This window comes from Acanthaster planci, unplaced genomic scaffold, assembly GCF_054643075.1.
Source record: "Acanthaster planci isolate LZ-2023a unplaced genomic scaffold, COTS_SCS Contig67, whole genome shotgun sequence".
Taxonomy (NCBI): Eukaryota; Metazoa; Echinodermata; class Asteroidea; order Valvatida; family Acanthasteridae; genus Acanthaster; species Acanthaster planci.
This window is the reverse complement of record NW_028257689.1, coordinates 43,355-68,481: the sequence shown is the minus strand read 5'-3', so window position 1 is coordinate 68,481 and position 25,127 is coordinate 43,355. Positions and strand designations below refer to the sequence as shown.

General features: G+C 41.2%; 4 protein-coding genes across 5 annotated transcripts; 1 reads left to right on the top strand and 3 right to left on the bottom strand.

Annotated features, from left to right (window-relative positions):
• The first annotated feature begins 682 nt into the window (after positions 1 to 682).
• LOC147795341 (uncharacterized) lies at positions 683 to 5,810 on the top strand. Of its 2 annotated transcripts, none has more exons than XM_087132038.1 (4): positions 683 to 860; positions 1,427 to 1,493; positions 1,681 to 1,836; positions 4,207 to 5,810. In XM_087132038.1, the coding sequence occupies exons 1-3, from the start codon at positions 789 to 791 to the stop codon at positions 1,785 to 1,787; spliced, it is 246 nt and encodes an 81-aa protein (XP_086988164.1). In that variant the 5' UTR covers positions 683 to 788; the 3' UTR covers positions 1,788 to 1,836; positions 4,207 to 5,810. The 2 variants fall into 2 exon arrangements, with proteins under 2 accessions (XP_086988164.1, XP_086988163.1); XM_087132037.1 differs by having other exon boundaries at positions 688 to 860; positions 1,681 to 1,806.
• Positions 5,811 to 9,236: 3,426 nt separating this feature from the next.
• LOC110984780 (beta-1,3-galactosyltransferase 1-like) lies at positions 9,237 to 11,734 on the bottom strand. The gene has a single exon (XM_087132034.1). It carries the CDS (start codon positions 11,640 to 11,642, stop codon positions 10,689 to 10,691), a length of 954 nt encoding a protein of 317 aa, XP_086988160.1. The 5' UTR covers positions 11,643 to 11,734; the 3' UTR covers positions 9,237 to 10,688.
• Positions 11,735 to 20,357: 8,623 nt separating this feature from the next.
• Positions 20,358 to 23,685, bottom strand: LOC147795340 (beta-1,3-galactosyltransferase 1-like). Its single transcript, XM_087132039.1, has one exon. It carries the CDS (start codon positions 22,388 to 22,390, stop codon positions 20,978 to 20,980), a length of 1,413 nt encoding a protein of 470 aa, XP_086988165.1. The 5' UTR covers positions 22,391 to 23,685; the 3' UTR covers positions 20,358 to 20,977.
• Positions 23,686 to 23,904: 219 nt separating this feature from the next.
• Positions 23,905 to 24,846, bottom strand: LOC147795339 (beta-1,3-galactosyltransferase 5-like). The gene has a single exon (XM_087132040.1). It carries the CDS (start codon positions 24,768 to 24,770, stop codon positions 24,051 to 24,053), a length of 720 nt encoding a protein of 239 aa, XP_086988166.1. The 5' UTR covers positions 24,771 to 24,846; the 3' UTR covers positions 23,905 to 24,050.
• Positions 24,847 to 25,127: the final 281 nt, after the last annotated feature.

The window sequence follows — 25,127 nt, the reverse complement described above, 5'->3', positions numbered from 1 at the left end:
GGGGCCCGGCCTGGCCAAGTACTCCCAACTGTTTTCTGTCAGACGTCACCATTCATCACTTGTATTGTATAAAATCTCTCTTTACCTAAATAAATTATACACCTTTATTGAGATTAATGGAAATAAAGAAATATCAAGCACATTAAAGGCTTTAATTTTTGAAAAGTATCTCCCCGTTGTTGATAACACAATTGTTTTGTTTTAGGCACGCCAGGTTCCTGTGTAGTGTTTAAAATTGGCTTAGAAGCCTTTCTGATAGGTTCTTTTTTTTAAGCTTGAACTATAGAGGCGTTTGCAGCCGAAAACCGGCGCTCTATATTTACCAAGGACTTGGGCAGGCGTTCCTCAAACCCTGCAGTATGGAACTTTTTGGACACGATCAACGTTGGCTCCCGACCACCGTAACGCGCCATAATAGTGCACGGTTGATGGACACGTTATTCGGCACACTTTCATTTCTTGATTCTAATCACTTCACAAATAACTTGGGTTCTGACACTGCTGGCGGAAATTATCCTAACCCTGCGTTCTGGCCTGCAGGTTATCTTGTGTCTTGGTCTGTTGCTGTTTTTCGGAAAAGCCTTCTTCTCGCCAACTGAAATTTGTGGGAACGTTCGTCAGTGGTATACATGGGCCACCGTGCGTTTTATTTGTTGATTCACGAATTGCGCTTGCGCAGTTACATGCACACTATTTGCTTTATACGTGTGTTATGTGGTTAATTTAGCATCGCGTTAGGATTGGCCGTTAACATTGCAAGGGATCGTTAGGGCTATTAAAATCATTGAATGATGACAGACATGAAAACAGAAGTAGGCACCGGACAGGACCCAAAAAATGTCCAGGACCTGACACAGTTTGTAAGTAATTACTAATGGCTGATAAATTTTTTTTTCAGCGAGTTCATTTCCAGACTTCCTACGTTGGCATCATACTGCATCAGTTTCGTGATTGGCTGATTGGATGTGCCGGGCTGACCCACATGTACCCACACGAAGGGTTGTGGTAGCTCTCTTTTAATTACAGGTTGTCTCGTACCTGTTGCCCACCACCACGGCATGTCTTAAATGCCTGAAATCCAAACTGCAGGATTGTCACAAACTTTGAGTCCAAACATGCCAAATAATATCTCTCGAAATGAGAATCACTTGACAATTTTACTTAAACCAGCATATTCCTCAGAAGTTGGACTTCATATGAGCACCCTAAAGCTTCCCAAACCATATATTTTTTGATGTATGGCACCTTAAAAACAGGGCCTGTAATATTTAAGTGCTAACCATGGGCATGGGATTTGCATTGCCGAAAACATATGAAAATTATGAACAATAGGCCTTAATGTCTTGAAAATATGTTCATGGGCAAAGTGTCAGTCAGTGTGAGGAAGAGTTACTTACATTGATCACTCTTCATTTTCTCCCCAAAGGTACAGCAGTTGCTGCAGCAGATGCAAGACAACTTTCAGAACATGTCCGACAGAATCATCGGAAGAAATATCCTTTTTTTTTAATGTGACTGAAATCATATTTGCCACTTTCCCTAATACTGTATATGGTCTAGTGCAAGTACCTTTATGCTGTCATAACACCATGCTGGATTTAAAATGCCTTGTGCTTGGTATTTTCAAATTTTACGTAACTTGGTCATTTAGATGACATTCTTCCTTGACCACATTTTCACTAGATGAGATGGGTACACGGATTGATGACCTTGAAAAGAACATTGCTGAACTCATGATGCAGGCCGGGGTGGATGAACCACAGGACAGTAAACAAGGGGACAAATAAGGAGCATAGTTGTAAATAGGTGACTACTTCATGACTCTTAATGTAAATGGTAGATATCCCTCACATTAAGAACAGAGATACACTAAAATAAGCCAGTGCGGTATTTCAAAAAGCCAGGGTCTCTCGGGAACAAAGCATGCGTGCGGGTCAGCGTATGGCTGCACAGACAGGACAGACTGTTGCATGTCACCCGCACATGTAGCTGTTCCCGAATTTGCCTCGTACTGAGCATGCGCTGTTGGAATACTGAACTGACTCAATTTGCAAACATTTTTCCCATTTGCTATAAATTCCATTCAAAGTTTTCCCGTGTATTTTCATTATCAGGACATGCTCTGCTTTTACTGAGTATTTCTTTCCAGTGAATGAAAGAGTGTTTCATTGCTACCCAGATGGGATTTGAACCCCTCGACGTAGTGCTTTTTAGTGCAGATGTGCTAACTACAAGTGCACGTACTCATGCGGCTGATGGTTTGAATCCACATTATCCAGCTGCTTGTAGCCCTTATGGATTCTTCAATTCAAATTCAAATTCGGTTTATCATAAAACACCACCAAAGAAGAAGTCCAAGGACGTATACTCTTCAGTTTACATAAAAAGTCAGAAAATTACTTTTAAAACATAAAATTAAATTAATTTAATAAATGAATCATTGACGCATAATAAACGATTTTTGTCACATCTATGTACAGCTCCGGACATGTAGCCAATTATTCTAGTCTGAGGCACAACAAACCTGTTCATCATTGGCAGGCAAAATATGTCAAAAGTTTTAGTCAATGTAATTCTTGTAACCACTATTGGCAAATGCAGAGCTGCCAAACAGTATGATTTTATCGTATTTCATACGATTTTTCAGTGACAATACCACACTACAGTTTTTCTCAGTAAAATACGATTTACCAAAAAAAGAAAAGCTTTGTAGTTATTTTAGATTTTTACCTATTGTTTTGCTTGAAATTGATGTTTCCATCAGAAATGCCATACAACACACATGATGTGGTGTGCATCCACAAGGCCCTCTATTGTCCGTTGCTGCTTCATTTGTGCAGTTCATCTGTGCACCGTATGTAAACTTTAGATGTATAAGGAAAATCAGTCTGGAGCTCAGACTGTGCAATCGCGCTCTCTCGATCATTCCTATACGAATCAAGCTCCAAATTACGTAACAGTGAAGAGTAGGATTTGTTTTTGGAAAATAGGACTTTTAAGGTAAAAACGTAGGATTTTGGTCAAGTGAGGTTGGCAACTGTGCAAATGGCAATCTGTGGATCAAAATATTGCAGGATGCCATGATTTCAGGAGTTTGTTTTCCACAATTGTGTGAAACTTACATGCATATTAATAATACCTTTGAGTTAAAGATGCATGCTTATTTCAAGGTCAGAGATCATTTAAATAAGATTTGAAGCTTTGCATGGTTAAGGTATGTGAGCTGTAAGTTTGTGGGTACACCATGGAAACTATCTGGAGAAGACGTATGGTTCTGAGAAGAACCAGTGATTGCTAACTCAACCTTTCGGCCAAGGTGCTCTGGCTGCCCTCAGGAGAGTGTGTGGGCCTCAGTGGTGGGCTTGCGGTGACGTTTGAAACGTGATCACTCCTCACTGCAGACCTCAAACCCATCCTATTGCTGTGCTGTGTTGACGACACATTCGTCATGTGGACCCATGGTCCAGATCACCTCCTCGATATATCAACCAGCATCACCCCACCATTAAGTTCACCATGGAGCAAGAACAAGACAGGCAGCTCTCCTTCTTGGATGTCCACCTGTCCAGGAACCCTAACAGTACCCTCAACCACTGTGTCCACCACAAGCTCACACACACTGATCGATACCTACGCTAGAGATCCTTCCACCACCCAGCCATCAAGTCGTCCGTCAACCGCACCCTTTTCCGCAGAGTCTTTGAGATCTGTGACCAGAATACCTGCACCAAGAGCTCCAGCACATCAGATGGGACAACACAGAACTCATCGCCCCCATCCGGTACTGGCTTCCAAGAAGAATCCGGAAAGAAATTGAGATTTTCCGGCACAAAGACATCACTTTCAAGCTCATCGACATATGATGCCCGCTACTGACACCCAAGACATCTCCCACCCCCAGGCAGTAGGGTCCCCTATACCTGAAACCAAAACCAACTCACCCCAAAGGCTTTAGGGTCTTCTCTACCCAAAGCCAACACCCCCCCTGCTGAAGTCAGTCTTCTTTGTTCCCCCGCCCATCCCCTTGACAAATGTTCCTGTGGATCCACCCCAGGGGCGAACACTAATGCCGTCTTTGGCCTGCTCCAAATGCAGATTGGACTCTAAGCATGTTTAAAGTCTGTTGCTTGTTCGCAGAGTTTTTGGGTGGATGTGTGAGGAAGATGCTTTCAATATTTGTTTCTCTTTCTGTTTTTCTTTGACTAGGCTTAAGATGGCTTGCTGTGTGTAGATCGCTCTGGAAAAAGACCCAGGACAGTACAGAGAAACACTTAATAAAGATTCCTAGGGTGACCTACGCTCACTGGAGGACAGTTGCCATTTGCATCTCTTTTATCCTAGGGAAGTACATATTACATGTATTTCAGAGATGCAAATTTCATGCACCATATTCTGTGAACCTTAAAATGAGATTTGGGGCAGAACTTCACCGACTTCCCAAGGTATTTTCCTTTTGAATATTTACCCTCCGTTTCACCCAATTTTTAATCATGATCACGATTTGATGAAGATAGGGGAAAATTTCACTTCCGGATTTAGTTTCCTTGTACTGTAGTTCATTGAAGTCACAGTATAGAGTCCACAATGCATAGTCTTTATGGATATGTATGTGTTAAAGCACTGGGTACATGACTATGTATTGTAGTCAGATGTCCCGTGATCCCGACTTTCTAGTGCTCTCCCGACCTTTCTCAAGTTTCCATTCAATATGTACACCTGCCATTTGCAATTTTGAAACTGTCTTACAATGAATACAGACAGCTTCAAAAGGCACTGTCGTAAACGTGTGTTTTTTTTCAGGGCCGTTATAAACAAAATTGGACAAAATGGAGCAAATCCTGTCAACATCCGAATCATATTCTCTCGATTTAAACATGCATGCTAACACCACACCACACAGTGAAGACTGTGATGGTTCATTTATTTTTCATATCTGTCCCAGGGTCTCTTATTGTAAAGTTCCAATCACGAAGGTGTCTTTTATAACAAGTTACAAAAGAGAGCCCTCAATAAATATATGTATGTGTGTAGACACACCAGCCTGCTACTCCATGCACCTTTCAACAATTTTGTTTATTCGGTGGTTTACCCCTCCAGAAAATTGTACAAAGTAATGTTACGATACTGTATTTATATTCAAATAATCAAGCAGGAATTCTAAATTAACAAATGAAGGACGTAACACCGAGCTGTAATAAGAGAACGTTTTGATAATTGGCCAACGTGGCGGTATACATGTACATGCGTTTCAGAACATTTTAGTGTACATTTTACATGTACCAACAAATCTTACTTTCCTGTTAAATTTATGAATGGGGGAGGGAGAAGTTCAGGTACGGTAGTTGTATGCACACGAGTAGATTATGTAAAGAGGATAAAATACATGCGCAGATATTGCGCTCAGCAGCCATCTGGGAGTGTAATCCAGTGACGGTTAATGCACACATCGTCTGCCCATGCCTGCCCCTACTGAACAGAACCATTGCCCCTCGAGATGGCCACTGCGCGCAAAGTCTGTTGTAGATATAACATTTTATAATAGTTTCAATATGTAGCCGCATGATTTAGGTTACAAAGGAAGTAATTTACTGTATTTTTTTCTGCGCACTCCACCATCATTGACATTTTACTTGAACTTTCCAATATCGAAACTGTGACCTATGCAACATCAACGTTAAAAATAATGTAGGGATACAATTTTCCGAATGTCAAAACCCCGGTTCTTAAAAAAAAAACAGTTTGAAGTTACGACTCATTGTCTACATATGGATGAACTGAATAAATGGAGAAGAAAATTATACAAAATGGAATAGTGTTTTTGTTTGGTTTCAAACACACTTTACTGTTTAGTGTTTATATATTCACGCATTGCAAGTTGTGACATTTAAATGGACATTTTGCTCCATTTATCCGTCTTCTCATGGACCCTTACATTTGTATTTTTGTCGGTAATTTCTTTTGTTCTTGTGTACTGAAAACGTGGCGTGTCCAGCGCAGTTTCCAAATTGCGCCCATTATTCTGAACCAGACAACCTTTCCTGGGTTGATATTTCGACCAAACGTAAAATACTTCATTTTGCGAGACGTAAATATTCCTTTGAAATTCCTCCTTTTTGAGTAAATTCCAAAAACCTCTTTCTTGAAAGTTTTGTTGGAGTACAGTTCAAGTGCCCCGTAAGGACAACGAATGTCCCTTATGGGGTACCTGTTATTGTCCTGGTACCCCACAAGGGCACCATAAACGCACGCTGATAAGCACTCATGCGCTATGTGAATATTGCTATACAAAGGAAAGGCGATTAACACGTTTCATCAACGACCTCCAGTCCGCTAGTAGCCAAAGAGAAGAGGGGAGGCGGGGTCAGGGTACTCCTCGTGTAGTCGAAGCAGCTACTTTAGAAGGAAGTGGACAGTGGCGTATCCGGGGGGGGACGGCTGCCTTTTTTTTCTATTTTACAAAGAATAGTTCATTGGTAACAAAGTAATCAGTATATTTTCTTTATCATATATTAGTACTACAACCCCAAGAAGACATCACCATGAAATAAAGGTATGTCGCCACCGTGAGTAAGGCTTTTGACATCATGGTGAATTAGCCCGAATTAGCAGGTCTGTTGAAACAGAAAAATTTAAATTGACAGTTTTCAGCTTAATTCTTTACTGAAATAATTACAAATCATTAATTCAATTCATTATGGTTATAGCGGCAATTTAAATATTTATGAGATGAGTTGAGATAACTTATTGGCAACCAATAACGGTTGGAATAAAAAAATATAAGTTACAACAGCTAAAATACATATTCTTAAAAGGAAGGAATTCAACAAATAATTTACTTTAAAGCAGCAAATCATGCAATAAAATCAAAATCTTAATATAAAAACGTAAAGTAAGATGACATTAAAAACAAAACACACATTATTGCTACAGGCCTACAATCCTGGACAAATCTCGTTGGGCCTCCAATCCCAGACCCCATTCAATGTTAGGTCTATCACTGTATGCGCGCGGTCTGCACTCCGGCTGGACAAAACAACATTGACCAGGGAGTGGGGAGAGGGGCTGCAGAGCGGAGTGTACCACAAATTTTGGTCCATGATTGCAGATTGAGCATCGAAACCCACCAACATAGCAAAAATTACTTATTAGACACAGACCAAAGAATAAACAAACAACTGAAATTTGTGGATGGCAGTGTGGGCTCAGACAGGAAGAAAATTGAATTATGGAAAAATCAAAATGTATCATAGATATCGAAAAAAATAAAACAAGATTAAAACATGGGTCAAAGGTCAGAACAAATAACGCAATGAAGGTATAAAAATATTATATAACATGAAAACCTGGAAGCAAATCATGTATTTAAGATAGGTATGCTTAGTAAAAAGTATATAATAAGCTTATATCAGCTACAGGACTTACTCATGAAACACATAACTAATTCAACCCGCAAGACCTCAAACAGATAAAAGAAACTGCTGATTAAACCGGCACCAGGGAATAAATGAAGTGTTGAACCTGTTTGCGAAGGGAAGGGAAGATATACGACACTGATCCAACTTCCACACGCTGGACTCCGTCCAACAAAAAAAAATTGCCACCCAGCGCACTGGATGTGGCTCAAGGCCAATGTTTTCAAGTTTCTTGATGATAATGTGGTGGTTAATATTATTGAACGCTTTGGGACTAATCCAGGAGCACATGGCACCTCAAACAAAGGCACTGGTTTTGTCATTAGCTTCATACAACTAGTGAACCATTTTCAATCAGCGCATCTGTAGTGTAGATCCCAGAGATACATCACAAACTTGTTCTTATCAAGTCTTTCCCTGACACTTCGGATAACCCCATCTATAACGAAAGACTCGAAGAAATTGGCGGCAGTGGGGGTCCGTGATATTGGTCTAATATCATTCTCTACTGCTCAAGCTGGATGTTTCTTGGGCAGTGGGATTAGGTCTGTAGTTTTCCAGAGCAGCCAGCGCGGCGGAATAACCCGTTCTCTCACAGAGCTCATGGAAATGGCAGTCAAAGGAGCAGCCAGCAATCCCGTAGAATCCAAGCTGGAACTCAGTCTGACCCTGTGGCTTTGGTGACTTTAATCTTACCAAGGGTCTTTTTGTCATGTCTACACTAATGAATAAGTCATCAGGTAAAGGATCCGATATCTGAAATATTGGGTGAGATTCATCCAGGCGAGGCAAATCGCGGCTAACAGATACCGGTACGAGAAAAGTTGTTGACATTGTTAGCAAGTGCTAGGTTGCCATCACCAACCGTGTTAGCCAAGCCTTGCAATCCGCCGTCACTTCTTGTTGTTAATCTCATCAGTGATTTCTTGTGCTTCCACCTGTCCTTGGAGGAATTCTTATCCAGTATCCAATCTTGGACTGGTAAAAGTTCTGCCTCAAACGCGATGCAGCACGGTTCACCTTGATACGGAGGGTTTTTTGCCAAGACTTCGTGTCCTACCATCTTCGCCCACTGGCGTCTCCTAATTACCGATAAGTTCCTGAATGCGTCAGGAACCCGAGGTTTGTTGTTGTATCTAACACATGATTCAGTCAGTGAGTTTATGCTATGTTGGGGTAAGTAAATTTCCTGTATTGACGCCATCAGAAATTGCTTAACTGCTCTCCTGCCTAAAAGGTGTGATAATTGTAGGTATAGGGCGAACTCTTTGGACACCGGCCCTGAAGCCTTTGAGAGATGATCTCACGATTCAAACCAAGGGAATTCTTTGTTATACGGTGACAGGGCGTTTGTTGCTTACAGATTGACCAATGTGTCTCAGATGTAACAATAAATACCTTTTCATGGTTCAATGACTTCGGACGAAATGGAATTGATGTATGATTGAATTTTCAGATGGACAATATAGGAACTTTACACTTAACTTTATGTTCGCCCATAGAGTTCTGTAGTTCATCCTTTAATCGCAGGCAACTGAAACGATTATAAGTACAGCTAAAAACAGAAGATAAAACGATGAACATACACAGAGCTATTCCAAGGTGCTAACACGTGGCGCAAAGCTCCGCTCCAATTATATCGTTTAAGGGGAGCACGAATCTTGCATTTTATCGAACCTTTCTTAAGCTCAGATTTAATTAATTACACATTTAACTGAAATAAAATTTTTACTCTGAACTGAGAGGCATTATTTTCAATTAGTTCAGAAAGCATTTTTTCTAAAACAATAAATAACTTTTTAAAATCGAAAATTTTTACACTGTTACCGGTTACCCTTCTAAAATCGAAGGGGGCAAATTAAGTTATGTCACCTGTAAGGCCGTAAGGCCAAAGGTACCAAAATGGTGAAATGTATCTCACATAATGATCAACTGATCCAATTGATTTTTCTGAAATGTGCTATCCTCTATGCTTCCTCAATGAGAAGATGAAAAATAAATGATTCAGTTTTTCCATCATGAAAATCTACCCATGTTACCTTTCCAAAAGACTCGTGCCTTTATGTACACAATTTCCAATGAGAAAATTAAAAGAGAAAGATTTAAAATGGATGTTCACGCGCACTAATTAGGTTGACCGACGCTCGTGTCAGAAAGATTTTGGCTCTTGACTTCAGAAAGTCAGGTCAAAATATGTCATAGCAGAATCAGAGTTATCGAAGGTGTGGTCTGCTCAGGAGCTAGTGGACAAGTGTCTAGGCCTAAAGCAGTGCTGTGCTGCAACTAGAAAGTCTTCCGTATGGGGCGTAATGCAGCTCTGGGGAATTTGCAACAATACACTGAAATGGCTGGTATGTTGGAAAGCCCGGATGATCAATGAGGCAATGCAAGCAGTAAGCGAGGGCCGAGTGTGACGCTATTTATGGAAATAATGGCGACTGCTTGTGTGTGGACTTCGAGCCGGACCATTTTCTCAGAAATGGAGGCTCCTTTGGTCGGAACTGAACTTTGTTGGTTCTTAAATGACAGTGAAATGCACGCGTTACGGTCGCATCGCCACCGACAAATGAACACTCCCGACCAATATGGCTCTTTCAACCTATGAGGGGTAATTCTGCTCGAGGCGGATACTGTCCACCTGAACAGGACGTCAACCGGGGTATTTACGACTTCCGCTGAAAGAGGAGACTCTTGGCTTGATGCCTTTTATTTCATTGTTTTTCCGTCTGGCAATCCAGGACAATTTCCGAGTAACTGGTAACACAAGCAATCAAACGAGTTTGTGCCACTTTATAATCTAGCCACAAGACCTATTGTCATAACAAAACGCGAATTTCGCCTTCACAGTTTGATTTCAAAGGAGATGGTGAGGGCGGTAGAAACATGCTGAGGAGAAGTCTCTTTATCTTAGAAAGTGGTACAACCTCAATCGTGAGTGTTTGTGTTCACGCGACTATGTCTCTCGAAATACACAAGCAAATGACACGAAAAACAAAGCATCATCAATCCAAGAGTGTCCTACATAAAATACGTATAGTTAGCTATAAAAACTTTTTATTCGCTTGCACTATGTTTGACATAAAATACTTTAATAATACTAAATTGCGCCATTTCAGTTCTATATGATTGGAATATCCCGCAAAATTTAAAGTAAGAGCAGATTTTCAGTATTTAAGGTCTTGGTGACCTTTTTAGAGACAGCGAGACCGTTTTATAGCATGAAACCCAGCCAAACATTTCGGGTTACGATGACTAGACTCATGATGTAAGGTAGAATCAAATCGACTGGTAACCCTGCCACTGTTTCCATAGTATCCGTGTCTGTTCTGGAGTTAGACCGTCAAACAAGTAGTACGACCGTAACCAATGCTGCGTATTTTTAGGGGCGAGAAGTATCGTTGCTCCCTTAAATAAACTCCTACCGTTGAAGTAGTAAAAGTTCTTGATGCCTCTAGGTAAGATGCCAATGTCTTTCAACATGATACCCACGTATACATCCTCCCATGGAAAGAGAGGTGTACGTACAGACTGAAGATACAATCTATGTACCATATCAATAGACATAATATACCCGAGACCCACGCAATAGTCTGGGTACGTCGATTTGGAGTAGATATGTCTTGGCATGTAGAATTTCTCCCGTTTATCGCGGAGCGCAGGGTAGGACTTCGCCAAGCGACCCGTGACTAGAGCTCGTCGAGGCGCCGTGTGTAGGTACGCCAGTATCTTCGGTATGTTAACAATCATATCGTCGTCGGTTTTCATGACGTAGTGCGCGTTAGGACAGAACCGACTGGCCCACTTGAGCCCCATTACAGTCTTGATGGTCAGGTTGAGGTAAGAATCCAGGAATTTCTCCACAATCAGGTCGTCGTGCTTGTCCGCTTCCCTCTGCAGATCGCTCGGTACGCCTACGCTTTGTCCACCAATGAGGGTCGTTACTCCGAGAAGAAAACGGACCTTTACAACGGCTGACGCTGCTGTGCTGCCACGTGGAGCTCCCCAAGTTTCACGGATGACCTTCCGTCGCTCAGAGTTCTCCGGGTGAGATGTCACAAGTACCAGCAAATCAACTCGATCGCTGGTCTGGCAAGTGGTCGAATTGGGGTTGATCAGATATCTGTAGTCGTGGGGATCAATGTAAGACAGCCAAGGTGCGTAATCCAGGATTCCTCGCTTAGAATGTTTCGGGCTTGAGGCTGGGGGGACCCGGTGTCCGCGCGGTTTCATCACACCCTGTCTTTTCTTGGTGATCCAGATGACCTTCCCGTCATCTGTGTTTACTCTCGAGATACCTCGAAGTTTGGGGGAATCACCGGATGCTAATTCTGGTTTTTTCGGTAAAATACTTAACGTGTGACTTCATGTGTGATTTGAACGGCGTGTTCTCTATTTTAAATCTGAATCTGTTGTGGGGAATCAAACCTTCAAATAGGAACTCCCAGACAGCAATATACACTGGCAGTAAGAGCGCCACCGTAAATAAATATCAACAGCGTTTTCCGCACTGGAGCCCACCATTGTTTTTCAGAGTCCCGAAGACACTCTACGTATATCCAAGAACCGTTGCATCCCACTCAGTCGTGCATTACAATAGCGTTGTTTTCTACAGAAAATTTTAAGACTCGTTCTCTGCCACTCAGCCAACAGTATCATGTGGAAATCAATGAGTGACGTCAGTTTTAACGAATAGCAAGAAGTTGTGGGAAGCACTCAGATAATAGCCATCCGACATACTAAACATAGGTTTGAAGGTACCTCGTTCTTTGCCGCCATTGTTTTAGACGTGGACGCATGTAGCGTTATATTGGTACACCAATTGTCTCCTTCGTATTCCAAGTTATTGGGCAGATATCTTGCCTCCACTAAGTCTTGTCCCACTGAAAATTAAGAAAGGGGGTGGGAAGAAAACAAGCAAAACCGTGTGAAATGGAATCTTAGAACTGCTGGGGGCGGGCTGACAGTACGTCTACATAAAAAATAGGGCCTAGATAGGATTAATCACATTAGCCAATAAAGCGAACATAAACTTTCTCTTAGGGCGGATAAAGTTATTCCTGAGTTCTGTGATTTGCAAAAATGCTGGCTCTTTAACATATCTGTATGGCTTCCTGGTGTGACGTAACACTAGTTTTAAAAAAAGGAATAAAAAGTCGCCACAAGGAATCCAAAGATGAAATACATGTTTATTCCCAAGTCACTGGGTATTTCATATATGCTTACGCGAAACAAATGTGTCGGTTTGACTTCTGAATACTTGTAGCAGCTAAATAAAGTACACATTAATTCTGTGTGATGGCGGAAACCGAATCTAAACAATCTACGACGTATTCACGGGCCAAAACAAAAAGACGGTAAATGATCACAACGCAGTTTCAGCTTTAAAGGTAATGAAACAATGCAATGTAAGTTTCTCCAAGTGCGTTGAATAAAGAAAAAATAGATATTTAATTTCTTTGGCACCCTGTATGATTTTTTCGGCACCCTTTTAGTGAAATAGGTATCCCTGAGAGCAAATCCTTAAGCAATACAAAGCGCTGATATATTGGTATGTGCATCAGCAGTTTGAACTGTCTAAATTAATTTTTGGATACCGGATCAAGCCCTTTTTTGCCAATTTTCTGTAAAACATCTCAAAAACGGATTAAATTTGATCAAGACCAAAGGTCAGATCGGTTAAATCTTGAAGAGTATATACTTAATGTATATTAGAGTGTGTATTCCCAACTGCATTTAAACGGATGCCTTGGAGCATTTCATTGTATCTCGGCCATTTACTTTATTATGCTCTCTGTAGCTCAAACTTGATGTGAAAGGTCACGGGAGACAGGGCCCATGCTAAGCACAGGTGAAGTAAGTAGCCATCATATCAGTAAACACGCACTTGTCGTACATCCCATTACATAAGAAACTGATGTATCTCTGACAGTGCACGAGAAAGTGGAAAAGGTAAATTGCCTGATGACGCACACTCGATCAATCTGTGTATGCAGCTGGTCTTAATTCAAAGACCTGCCTGTTTATTCCGCGACACGAACCATCACCAGACGAACGCAGCTGCCACGATACACCTCAAAAGTATATTGTTCTACAGCCGCCAAAAATGCGTCGCGTCATCCTGTCGACCCGACGGTACGACACGACACCACGAGGGGACGCTAGTCGAGTCGTGCCGTCGCGTCGTGGCGCCGCCTCCTGTCTCGTTATTTTACCTACGTATAATGCATTGCGTCGTGTCCTGCTGCCTTGCCGTCGCGTCGTATACTGTCTCGTCACGCTCCTTTTACAAAGGGTTGAATGTTGTTTTTAAATCAAATAGTATCGATTCTTGCTCTTAATACCAAAAACACAAATGACGTACAGTTTTACCTCAACTAAATATAGCTATGTTCTCATTGTTGCCTTTGGTATCAATACTAGCGATTACCAGTTGCACTATTATTCAATTACATGTAACTTACGGTGAACACGATTATGGGTGGTCTGTGCCTTGTGACGGCAACCTATACGTGTATAATTTAAGGTATACTATTTTAAGTAACCATTTCTTTAAATGTAAGTGCTACCAAAATGTTCCCCGGGGCTGGTATGAATAGCCTCCTTTGCCGTAACGGTAAGCGGTACCTAATTCAATCGAAAACGAGTCTCGAGACCTAATGGGAATAATGTTGAACTGTCGACAAATGTCTACAAACTCTCGATTGTCAGAATTGTTGTCCAACGCACCAAAAACGTGGCCGCCCGTTAAAGGATATTTAAAGATTAAAGATATTTCTAACGATAAAATGCAAGTGAAAAACAAATAATGTATGTCTTAACCGACTCCACACGCTGTCGATGCAAAAATACACAGAAAAGTTTGATTAATTTTGATAAAGGATCTGTGGCCCAACGACAGATGGATTCACCGGTTTTATCGAGCGAAGCTTTGTTCGGTGACGTCAAGTTGGGAAAATCGGCAACGGACGTGTTGATTCACATGCTTTGCTTTTAATATGAACGTATACATGTATTTTGAAAACAGATATGATCGAGCGCGTGAGTGTCACTCTTTTTTATTTGACCCAAACTTACCAGACGTTCACATTGCACGACTTCATGGATAACTTGGACGGCCACAAATGTATCAGAGTAACGAGAGAAGCGAGTGGCGGTACAGTGATTGGAACTATACAGAGAAGAGTTTGATTCCAGGGTTTTAAATCGGTTAATTTTATTGTACCGATGAACTAAGTATAGGAAGGTGGCATAACCTTATTTAATAACTTGATAAACGATTTGAGATGGTCGTGCAAAAATGAAAACCTGAAAAAAAATCAGTAAATACAATAAAAAAAATTGGAAACGATTGACGATTGTCGTAGAAGAGCCTTGCATTTTACCCCAGAAAGATTCAGCGAAAACAATTCGGGCGATAGAACGAGAACAATCAGAAATGCGCAAACTGAACCCTGAGATACTCTTTTCGGGGTTTGGGATTTAACGGGAGAGTCATGGAACGCCTCCACACGCGAAATACCAGTCAAACTTTACAAAGATGGTAGGGTAGTACAGTTGTTCCACCTGGATTTCATAACATCGGTTTGTTTGAATTTATTTCAAGTTTTAAAAGATCACCAAGACACTGCAGTTTCAAAAATGGTGATAGACGTAGATTTTAAATTGAGATTGGGTCGAGAAGTATCGAACTTGCTCAATACCGAAAGAGAGGCTAGTTCCAAATGTTATGTTATAAAGGGAAAATTAGCATGAACGCTTTCGAGAAGACGGACAAGCTTACATTTTCAATGCGAAATGAGCAAAATGAATAAACAACAAAGGCGCGGGAGTTTTGGAAATCGTTCCGTTCTTTTAAAAACGTGTATGTTAAAAGAACAAGAATGGCAACGATACAGAACTAACCAAAAGGTATCGACCCCAAACGAGTGAAGACATCAAGTCCCAAATCTGGAAAGGGGAAAACACGAAAGAACCTAAAAAAAATTAAGAGGTTAAGTGCAATTCACTATGTAGTGGGTGGGGGGAGCGTCTGGCGCAGTTGGAATACACACTATTTTGGGTGTTCTTAGTGTTCCCGTGAGATACGTTTTGTTGTAAAGGTCACTAAACGATTAACAATTAAGTCAAAGAAGCATGATTCAATTCAAGTTTGACAGACACTGATGCTACAAGATGGGGTATTTCTGAAAATGAATTTGTTTTAATTAAGTCAGTGCAAAAGAAGTGTATTGAGCTCAAAGAAAAAAATAGATTCCGAAGGTAAACCAAGCGTCGAAAATTCAAAAACAATGTGGACTTGGAAAGGGTGATAGAAGAGAAAGCTAACATTATGGGCCAGAAATCTTTTTGACGAAGAAAAAAGATCTTATGAGAAAACTTAGCAACTGTGCGTCACTGAATCAGAGACTAATAAAAACAACCTGCTGTGTATATTCGTGTGATGTGACCGCGTTGTAGCTCTCCTTGAGTAAATGTAATAGTTTTCTATAAGTGAAACCTGGTTGTGGAAGGTTTTCTAAAATTTCGGTTGTGTATTTCTTGTCTTGTTTCATTACAAAACGCCGGTTGTACTTACCGTTTATATTTTCCATAATAAAATCAAAGTAGATAAAAAATCAATTCCACAATTTTATACAAAACAAATTCGCTTTCTATGATTATCAAACGGCTGTAATTTTGACAGTCTTTGATGTCTCTGTTTGGTTCTGGGATTGTAATTTCTATACCCAGCGATTCTTTGTACTCGTTTGAACAGTCGTGGTTGCACGCACTAAAAATGAAATCGTTAAAACAAAAAGAGGAGTGGTCCGCTATTTATGTCAGCGAAAATTATTTTTAAAAGTCTGTAGCTTACTATTTTTTTTCAATTTCTTTTTATCCTTTATGCTTTGAGGAATATTCTTTCTCTTTTTGTCGTTGTAGATTGTACATTTAAAAAGACGTCCATTTCATGACGTGAAACAGCTGAGTGCATGACATAAATTCTCAAGGCAAGCGCAAATTAAAAACATCGGGCGTGTGCAGTTCAAAATTTCCCCTCTGAAACATTCGTGGCAGTTAGTTATTGATCTTTACGGTGATAGTCTAAGCACACAGGTGATGCACATTAGTGGCCACTTGTAATGAAGCAGTGACCAAACCAATTCATGGGAATACTGCACAACGTGAAATTGGAATCAACAATCTCTACATTTATCTACCTTTACCACAGTACCCATGCCCTTTTTTTTACCAAAAAAGCCCAAAGTGTTTTTTGCTCGATATTTTAAAAGGATTTCTGTTATTCTCTTCCTCTGTTATCAGTCTGTTGCTTTTTCATTCAGAGAAATTGCTTGTTTTCTGTAAGACATCGCATCACGAAATTTGCTGTTTCTTTTTTTTTCATTCTCCCTCCCTACTTGTAACAGATGCAATTCTACGATACATGATTTTTCAGTATATGGTGTAGCTTCTTAATGGGACTCCCAAAGCTACGGTGCATTATGCTGTTAGGTTTTAACGAGAATAGACTAACTTATCACACCATTTTGGATACGACCACATCAAAACAATAAGAGTTTGGACGGAAGGAATATTTTACCCAGTATTGGTTTCCGCTTCAATTAAAAATTCCTCTATAAAGCTTGCTCTGCTCGGCTCATGTATCGACAGGAAAGTTCAGCTCTGAAATAGCTTGCCATCTCACTTTTCGAGATTTTCAGTACACGTAGTCCTACTTACCATTTCTCTAGCGTTTAGAAATCCTGTATTCGGTTGATGCTTCGACCACGCGGTGGTTGTTGTACACGATTGGTGTCTTTCACATCAGCTGACCAAAAAATCTATTCGTACAATGCTGTTACTGAAAGTTCCCGCAGGCATAATACAGGAATATCCGATAACTTGAAACACATGGACGCACACCCCCACGTGCTTGGAATAAAGTGCGCGGTGCAGGTGAAAACCCTATACCTGAGTGTTGGTCTCATTGATTAAAGCGGAGTCGTGCGCCCCATTTGAAGTCATACGCCCCTACTTTGTTATGGTGCATTCCAAATCGATCATTATTTTAACAATACCCAATTAGCTGGAGGTAGAAAAATAAAATTTTGCCAAACTGAGTATTCTAAATTGCAATTGTGCAACAGCAATGCTGAACATTTTATTCAGCTTAAAGTGTTCCCGGGCAATATATTGACATCGCTGATGGAGATAAATTTCACAAAGGAACGTAGCACTTTAGACCTTTTCCAGTGATATCACGATTGTGTTTGGTTTTCATACAGTTTTGACAACTGGCTATGTTCTCATATTCCCCATCTGTCCCTAGGCAGAGAGTGACTGTTGCAAGTTTGGACAATAACTCATGCTATAACTGCTGTTGCCGCGGTATTTGATTTTGTGTTCAAACTGAAAACCCAAATTTGTGGTCAATAAAAACATTCCCAAGGGAAGACTTGCTTATTGTGTACTAACACAACAACGAAGCACAAATAATAACGTATAGGAAAATTTCGGAAAGCAGTGTTCATTTCTTGATATGACTTAAAATTCCAGTATATTTTTGAGCCAAAAAATCAATGTCACTTTGAGATTGCCTGGTGTGACATCTCAGTTTTGCTCCTGAATATGAAAATTCACATGGAGATATTTAAACTCCTATTAGGCAAGACACAAAAAACAAGACAAACATGGCAATGAAGACGGCATGAAATTACAGCCCAGCGGACGGCCAATCATCCTTCCTACCAATGTCTAGGAAAATTGGTCACTCCACATAGAATTAAGGATGGGGAAATGATGTTGTCCCGAGCTCAATTCTCTGGTCCTATGAAAAGGGGCATGTGAAAATGTGAAAATGTGAAAAACATGTGAAAATGTCTATCCAGTTTTGAAACATTCTCCTCAGAGAACTCCCTGAAGGACATTTAGTATGTTATACAGGATTTAGGCAAAATATCAAAAAAGTGAGAATACATGTATTTTGGTTGCAATTTGTTCGGGGCCAAAGTACACAATGTCTGTACTTGTGGCATCACAGGGATGGGGGCTGCGGAGGTCCATTCACCCAGGTTCTTATATTTGAAACTGTGAAAACGTACATAATCCACACTTCGTACGAGCTAGATACAGTTAATTGGATTCGATCAGAGCCCCTAAAAGAGGTGTGCATCCCCGGTGCCCACTTAGAAAATCTCGGCCCAGTAAGCTACTGGCCTTTATTATCTTAGTGTAGTTCAACTAATCTTAGCTACGTAGCTTACTCAGGAGGATTTTGGCCCATATGCTGCGGAACAAAAGAGGGACCTTCTTTCACACCTTTGCAAGCACTGGCATGAAGTTTTTGTCTAGAACCAGGCAGTGAGAAGAGTTGTAATGACTGAGTCGATGACTTGACCCAGTCCGACTCGAGTCACAATTTTTGGCGACTCGACTCGGGTACCGACAGGTAAATGGCTCGAATCGAGTCTCCGCGACCAAATGATTTGACTCCACTTTCTCACAGAGATTCGACTCGAGTACAAGCTAATAAGACTCGAGTCTCAAAAAAATGTAAAGCGAAATATTAGTTGGCTCGATACTGTCACCCTGGTTTATTTTCAGTGTGTCTAAATGAAAATAAAAATACCAAAAACTGACTCATATGTAGTTGTGTTATTATTGTATTTTGTTCAAAACGTTTGACTCAAATTGACTCCAGCACGGTACTTGACTCGACTCGACTTCACAAAGTGACTCGACTTAATGACTCGACTCGACTCACAACGTTAAAATGACTCGACTCGAGTCAACACCAATTTAGGGAATCGTAACACCACTGCCATCAATCTATTTCTTCTGCCAGGTGGACGTGACGTGGATGTGGACGTGCCTGGTGGAAGTGTCGTTTAATCTCCTCTTCCTTACAACCTAAAATGGACAAGCAGAATGTCTTAAGTAATTGCAGCTTATAGGTTTTCATACAATTTTGACAACTGACTATTGTTCCAATATCCCCCATCTGTTCCAAGGCAGAGAGCAACTGTGCCAGTGAGTCCGTCCAACTGTTACAGATAACAGGCAGGATGCTTGAAACGATGGCAATTTTGTGCCTCACGTGGAATTTTGAAACTCGCAAAATCTATCCGTTAAGTTTCCTACTGGAAAGACATTATACCATGCAAAACACTTCGGATTGCTGCCAGTAAATTTTCTACATCTGTACAAATTGTACTGATAATGATGTGCAATTAAACTGATGAAAATATTCATATGAATCCATGAAATCTCGTTTTTACCAAGTTCTCATGACCAAGGGATTGTGCGTATACAAGCAATATCCGGAATCTTTTTATAACTAAGTTCGTTAGTAGGAGTCGACTGGAAATGCCGAGCATGAGCGGGAAAACTACTTTGACACGAAAGAGGAGGCTCTAGTATTTAGGCAAAGTCAAACGCTCCATGCTTCTGCCTGCTTAAATTAATGAGGGTACACATACAAGTTACACCACGCTACACAATTGATATACTGTAAGCCATTCACAGTAAATGCGCACTTTCTCTTGCCCATGCATGACCCTGCACAACAGAAGCATTGCCCCTAAATTTAAGATGGTCACTGCGCGCAAAGTTAATTGTAGATGTACATTTTACAGATAGTCTTCTTTAATATATAACAACACGATTAAGTTAAAAAAAGAAAGAAAATAATTTACTATATTTCGTTTTTCTGTTCACTCCATCATCACTGACATTTTACTAATACTTCCATTGTAATGAGCACATCCATTGATCAGTTTCAAACACACTTTACTATTTAGTGCATGTACAATGTATTCACCGGCAGTTGTGACATTTAAATGGTTATTTGCTCCATTTATCCGTCTCCTCATGGATCCATAAATTTGTAAACTTACAGCCCTCCTTTTAAGTACATGTAGACCATGCACTCTGGGCTTGATAGTGCTGTTAGTTTCATCTTGTATTTGGAGTTCCAGAGGTGTGCTAGAGAAGCTTAAGGTTGTACCACTTTCTAAGATAAAAATGACCCATCAGCATGTTTTAGTGCATAGCGTTGTCATCATCTTCTTTGAAATCAAGCGGTAAATGCAATAGGTCTAGTGACTAGACTAGAAAGTGGCACAAACTCAAAAAAAAATCTCGAAATAGATTTTTGGAATTAACCGAAAATGGAGATATTTCCAAGGTGAAATCATGTCTCGCAAATTGAAGTATTCATCGCATTTGGTCGAACTATCAACCCAGGAAAGGTAGTCTGGTTCAAATGGGAGCGTGTTGGAAACTACGCTTGACTCACAATTTTTTTAGTACACGAGAACAAATGAAATACCCGACACGAATACGACTACCATCAGTTGACATTTTATTCGCTTGCGCTATTTTTGGAAAACATAAAAATATTTTTTTTTAAATAAAACTAAGCTGCACTATTTCAGCTGTCCTAATAATCGGAGTATCCTCGTAATTTTTTTTAAAGAGCAGAATTTCAGAATTTAAAGTCTTACTGACTTTTTTGTATATACTATTTCGATCATGAAACACAGTCAAAAATGTCGGGTTACGATGACTCAAGATATTCGGTAGAATCAAATCGACTGGTAACCCTGCCACTTTTTCCATAGTATTCGTGTCTGTTCTGGGGTTAGACCGTCAAACACGTAGTATGACCGTAACCTATACAGAGTCTTTTTAGGGGCGACAAGTATCGTTGCTCCCTCGAATAAACTCGCACCGTTGAAGTAGTAAAAGTTCTTGATATCCTTTGGAATAATACCAATGTCTTTCAACATGATACCCACGTATACATCCTCCCAAGGAAAGAGAGGTGTGAGTAAAGACTGAAGATACAATCTGTGTACCATATCAATAGACATTATATACCCGAGACCCACGCAGTAGTCTGGGTAGGTCGATTTGGAGTAGATATGTTTTGGCATGTAGAATTTCTCCCATTTATCGCGGATCACGGGGTAGGACTTCGCCAAGCGACCCGTGATGAGAGCTCGTCGCGGTGCCGCGTGTAGGAAAGCCAGTATCTTCGGTACGTTGACGATGATGTCGTCGTCGGTTTTCATGACGTAGTGCGCGTCAGGGCAGAACCGACTGGCCCACTTGAGCCCCATTACAGTTTTGATGGTCAGGTTGAGGTAAGAATCTAGGAATTCTTCCATAATCAGGTCGTCGTGCTTGTCCGCTTCCCTCTGCAGATCACTCGGTACACCTACGCTTTGTCCACCAGTGAGGGCTGTTACTCCGAGAAGAAAACGGACCTTCACAACAGCTGACACTGCTGTGCTGCCACGCGGAGCTCCCCACGTTTCACAGATGACCTTCCGTCGCTCAGAGTTCTCCGGGTGAGATGTCACAAGTACCAGCAAGTCAACTCGATTGTTGGTCTGGCAAGTGGTCGAACTGGGGTTGATCAGATATCTGTAGTCATGGGGATCTATGTAAGACAGCCAAAGTGTGTAATCCAGGATTCCTCGCCTAGGAGATTTCGGGCTTGGGCTTGGGGGGACCCGGTGTCCGCGCGGTTTCTTCACGCCCTGTCTTTTCTTGGGGTGCTCGGTGACCTTCCCGTCATCTGAGTTCACTTTTGATATAAGTTGACGATTTAGGGAATCACCAGATGCCAGTACTGGTTTCTCGGTGAAATACTGCTTCTGCGCCATGACAGCCTTTGCTTTCAGCCTGCCTCTCGATCCATTCGTGTACCGATCAATGCATACTCGATGTAGTCCCTTGGAAGTCTTCAGGAACTTGCACGATTGCCAGTAGTTCACGTTCTTGTATTTCCCCTTCAGTACATTCTCAGTTGACTTAATGTGTGATCTGGACGACGTGTTCTCTATTGTTATATGGGTTTGCAATGTCTTGGAACCCGGATCTTTCGCAGCTGCTCTCTTGCGTTGTTGATGCGTTTCTGTGGCCAATTTCACTCCAGGCGAAAAACCTGAGGACTTATTTGAAGACTCAGACTGTTTTTTTAATGTGCTCATTATAATGAGCACATCTCATTGATCAGTTTCAAACACACTTACTATTTAGTGCATGTACAATGTATTCACTGGCAGTTGTGACGTTTAAATGGTAATTTTGCTCCAATTATTCGTCTCCTCATGGATCCATAAATTTGTAAACTTGTCCTCCTTTTAAGTACATGTAGACCATGCACTCTGGGCTTGATACTGCTGTTAGTTTCTTTTTGTATTTGGAGTTCCAGAGGTGTGCCAGAGAAGCACTCGCAACTAAGGTTGTACCACTTTCTAAGATAAAAATGACCCATCAGCATGTTTTAGTGCACAGCGTTGTCATCATCTTCTTTGAAATCAAGCGGTAAATGCAATAGGTCTAGTGACTAGACTAGAAAGTGGCACAAACTCAAATTTGATAGTTTGTGTTCACTAGTGAATTTTTCTGGTTTGCCAAAAGCAAATCAAATAAAAATCAGGCCATGGGCTTTCTCTTTAAACTGAAATCTTAAATACCGATGGTTTCAAAATACACATCTGGTTTCAGATGTGCAGTACACCAGTACGGGTTGGACCATTTGGGGACACATTTTATACGGTAACCACATATTTTCACTCTAGGCTATATTATATTCAACACAAAGTTCTCACCGTAACCAAATTGGCACGGATAAAATAGATTGGAGGCCAATGATAAAACTGATTAATCGTTCTTCCTTTTTGTAGCAATATTCACATGGCGCATGTGTACCAATCAGTGCGTGTTTATGGTGCCCTTTAAGGGTACCAGAATAACAGCAGGTACCCCATAAGGGACATTAGCTGTCACTGTGGGGCATTTACACACTATTCCCCCCTCAAAAAAAAAAAATCTCGAAATAGATTTTTTTGGAATTAACCGAAAATGGAGATATTTCCAAGGTAAAATCATGTCTCGCAAATTGAAGTATTCATCACATTTGGTCGAACTATCAACCCAGGAAAGGTAGTCTGGTTCAAATGGGAGCGTGTTGGAAACTACGCTTGACTCACAATTTTTTTTAGTACACGAGAACAAATGAAATACCCGACACGAATACGACTACCATCAGTTGACATTTTATTCGCTTGCGCTATTTTTGGAAAACATAAAAATATTTTTTAAAAATAAAACTAAGCTGCACTATTTCAGCTGTCCTAATAATCGGAGTATCCTCGTAATTTTTTTTAAGAGCAGAATTTCAGAATTTAAAGTCTTACTGACTTTTTTGTATATACTATTTCGATCATGAAACACAGTCAAAAATGTCGGGTTACGATGACTCAAGATATACGGTAGAATCAAATCGACTGGTAACCCTGCCACTTTTTCCATAGTATTCGTGTCTGTTCTGGGGTTAGACCGTCAAACACGTAGTATGACCGTAACCTATACAGAGTCTTTTTAGGGGCGACAAGTATCGTTGCTCCCTCGAATAAACTCCCACCGTTGAAGTAGTAAAAGTTCTTGATATCCTTTGGAATAATGCCAATGTCTTTCAACATGATACCCACGTATACATCCTCCCAAGGAAAGACAGGTGTAAGTAAAGACTGAAGATACAATTTGTGTACCATATCAATAGACATTATATACCCGAGACCCACGCAGTAGTCTGGGTAGGTCGATTTGGAGTAGATATGTTTTGGCATGTAGAATTTCTCCCATTTATCGCGGATCACGGGGGTAGGACTTCGCCAAGCGACCTGTGATAAGAGCTCGTCGCGGTGCCGCGTGTAGGAAAGCCAGTATCTTCGGTACGTTGACGATGATGTCGTCGTCGGTTTTCATGACGTAGCGCGCGTCAGGGCAGAACCGACTGGCCCACTTGAGCCCCATTACAGTCTTGATGGTCAGGTTGAGGTAAGAATCCAGGAATTCTTCCATAATCAGGTCGTCGTGCTTGTCCGCTTCCCTCTGCAGATCACTCGGTACACCTACGCTTTGTCCACCAGTGAGGGCTGTTACTCCGAGAAGAAAACGGACCTTCACAACAGCTGACACTGCTGTGCTGCCACGCGGAGCTCCCCACGTTTCACGGATGACCTTCCGTCGCTCAGAGTTCTCCGGGTGAGATGTCACAAGTACCAGCAAGTCAACTCGATTGCTGGTCTGGCAAGTGGTCGAACTGGGGTTGATCAGGTATCTGTAGTCATGGGGATCTATGTAAGACAGCCAAAGTGCATAATCCAGGATTCCTCGCCTAGGAGATTTCGGGCTTGGGCTTGGGGGGACCCGGTGTCCGCGCGGTTTCTTCACGCCCTGTCTTTTCTTGGGGTGCTCGGTGACCTTCCCGTCATCTGAGTTCACTTTTGATATAAGTTGACGATTTAGGGAATCACCAGATGCCAGTACTGGTTTCTCGGTGAAATACTGCTTCTGCGCCATGACAGCCTTTGCTGTCAGCCTGCCTCTCGATCCATTCGTGTACCGATCAATGCATACTCGATGTAGTCCCTTGGAAGTCTTCAGAACTTGCACGATTGCCAGTAGTTCACGTTCTTGTATTTCCCCTTCAGTACATTTTCAGTTGACTTAATGTGTGATCTGGACGGCGTGTTCTCTATTGTAATATGGGTTTGCAATGTCTTGGAACCCGGATCTTTCGCAGCTGCTCTCTTGCGTTGTTGATGCGTTTCTGTGGCCAATTTCACTCCAGGCGAAAAACCTGAGGACTTATTTGAGGACTCAGACTGTTTTGCCACTGGTCGCCTCAAATCTGCAAACTGAGCCCCTGCATTGTTA

Excerpts from the sequence above, each read along its gene's own strand:
- LOC110984780 (XM_087132034.1), bottom strand. The coding sequence starts at position 11,642 with ATGAAACCGCGCGGACACCGGGTCCCCCCAGCCTCAAGCCCGAAACAT.
- LOC147795341 (XM_087132038.1), top strand. The coding sequence starts at position 789 with ATGATGACAGACATGAAAACAGAAGTAGGCACCGGACAGGACCCAAAA. Across the intron at positions 861-1,426 it reads TCCAGGACCTGACACAGTTT|GTACAGCAGTTGCTGCAGCA; the intron begins GTAAGTAATTAC and ends TTCTCCCCAAAG. Across the intron at positions 1,494-1,680 it reads CGACAGAATCATCGGAAGAA|TAGATGAGATGGGTACACGG; the intron begins ATATCCTTTTTT and ends CCACATTTTCAC.
- LOC147795340 (XM_087132039.1), bottom strand. The coding sequence starts at position 22,390 with ATGAGCACATTAAAAAAACAGTCTGAGTCTTCAAATAAGTCCTCAGGT.
- LOC147795339 (XM_087132040.1), bottom strand. The coding sequence starts at position 24,770 with ATGGCGCAGAAGCAGTATTTCACCGAGAAACCAGTACTGGCATCTGGT.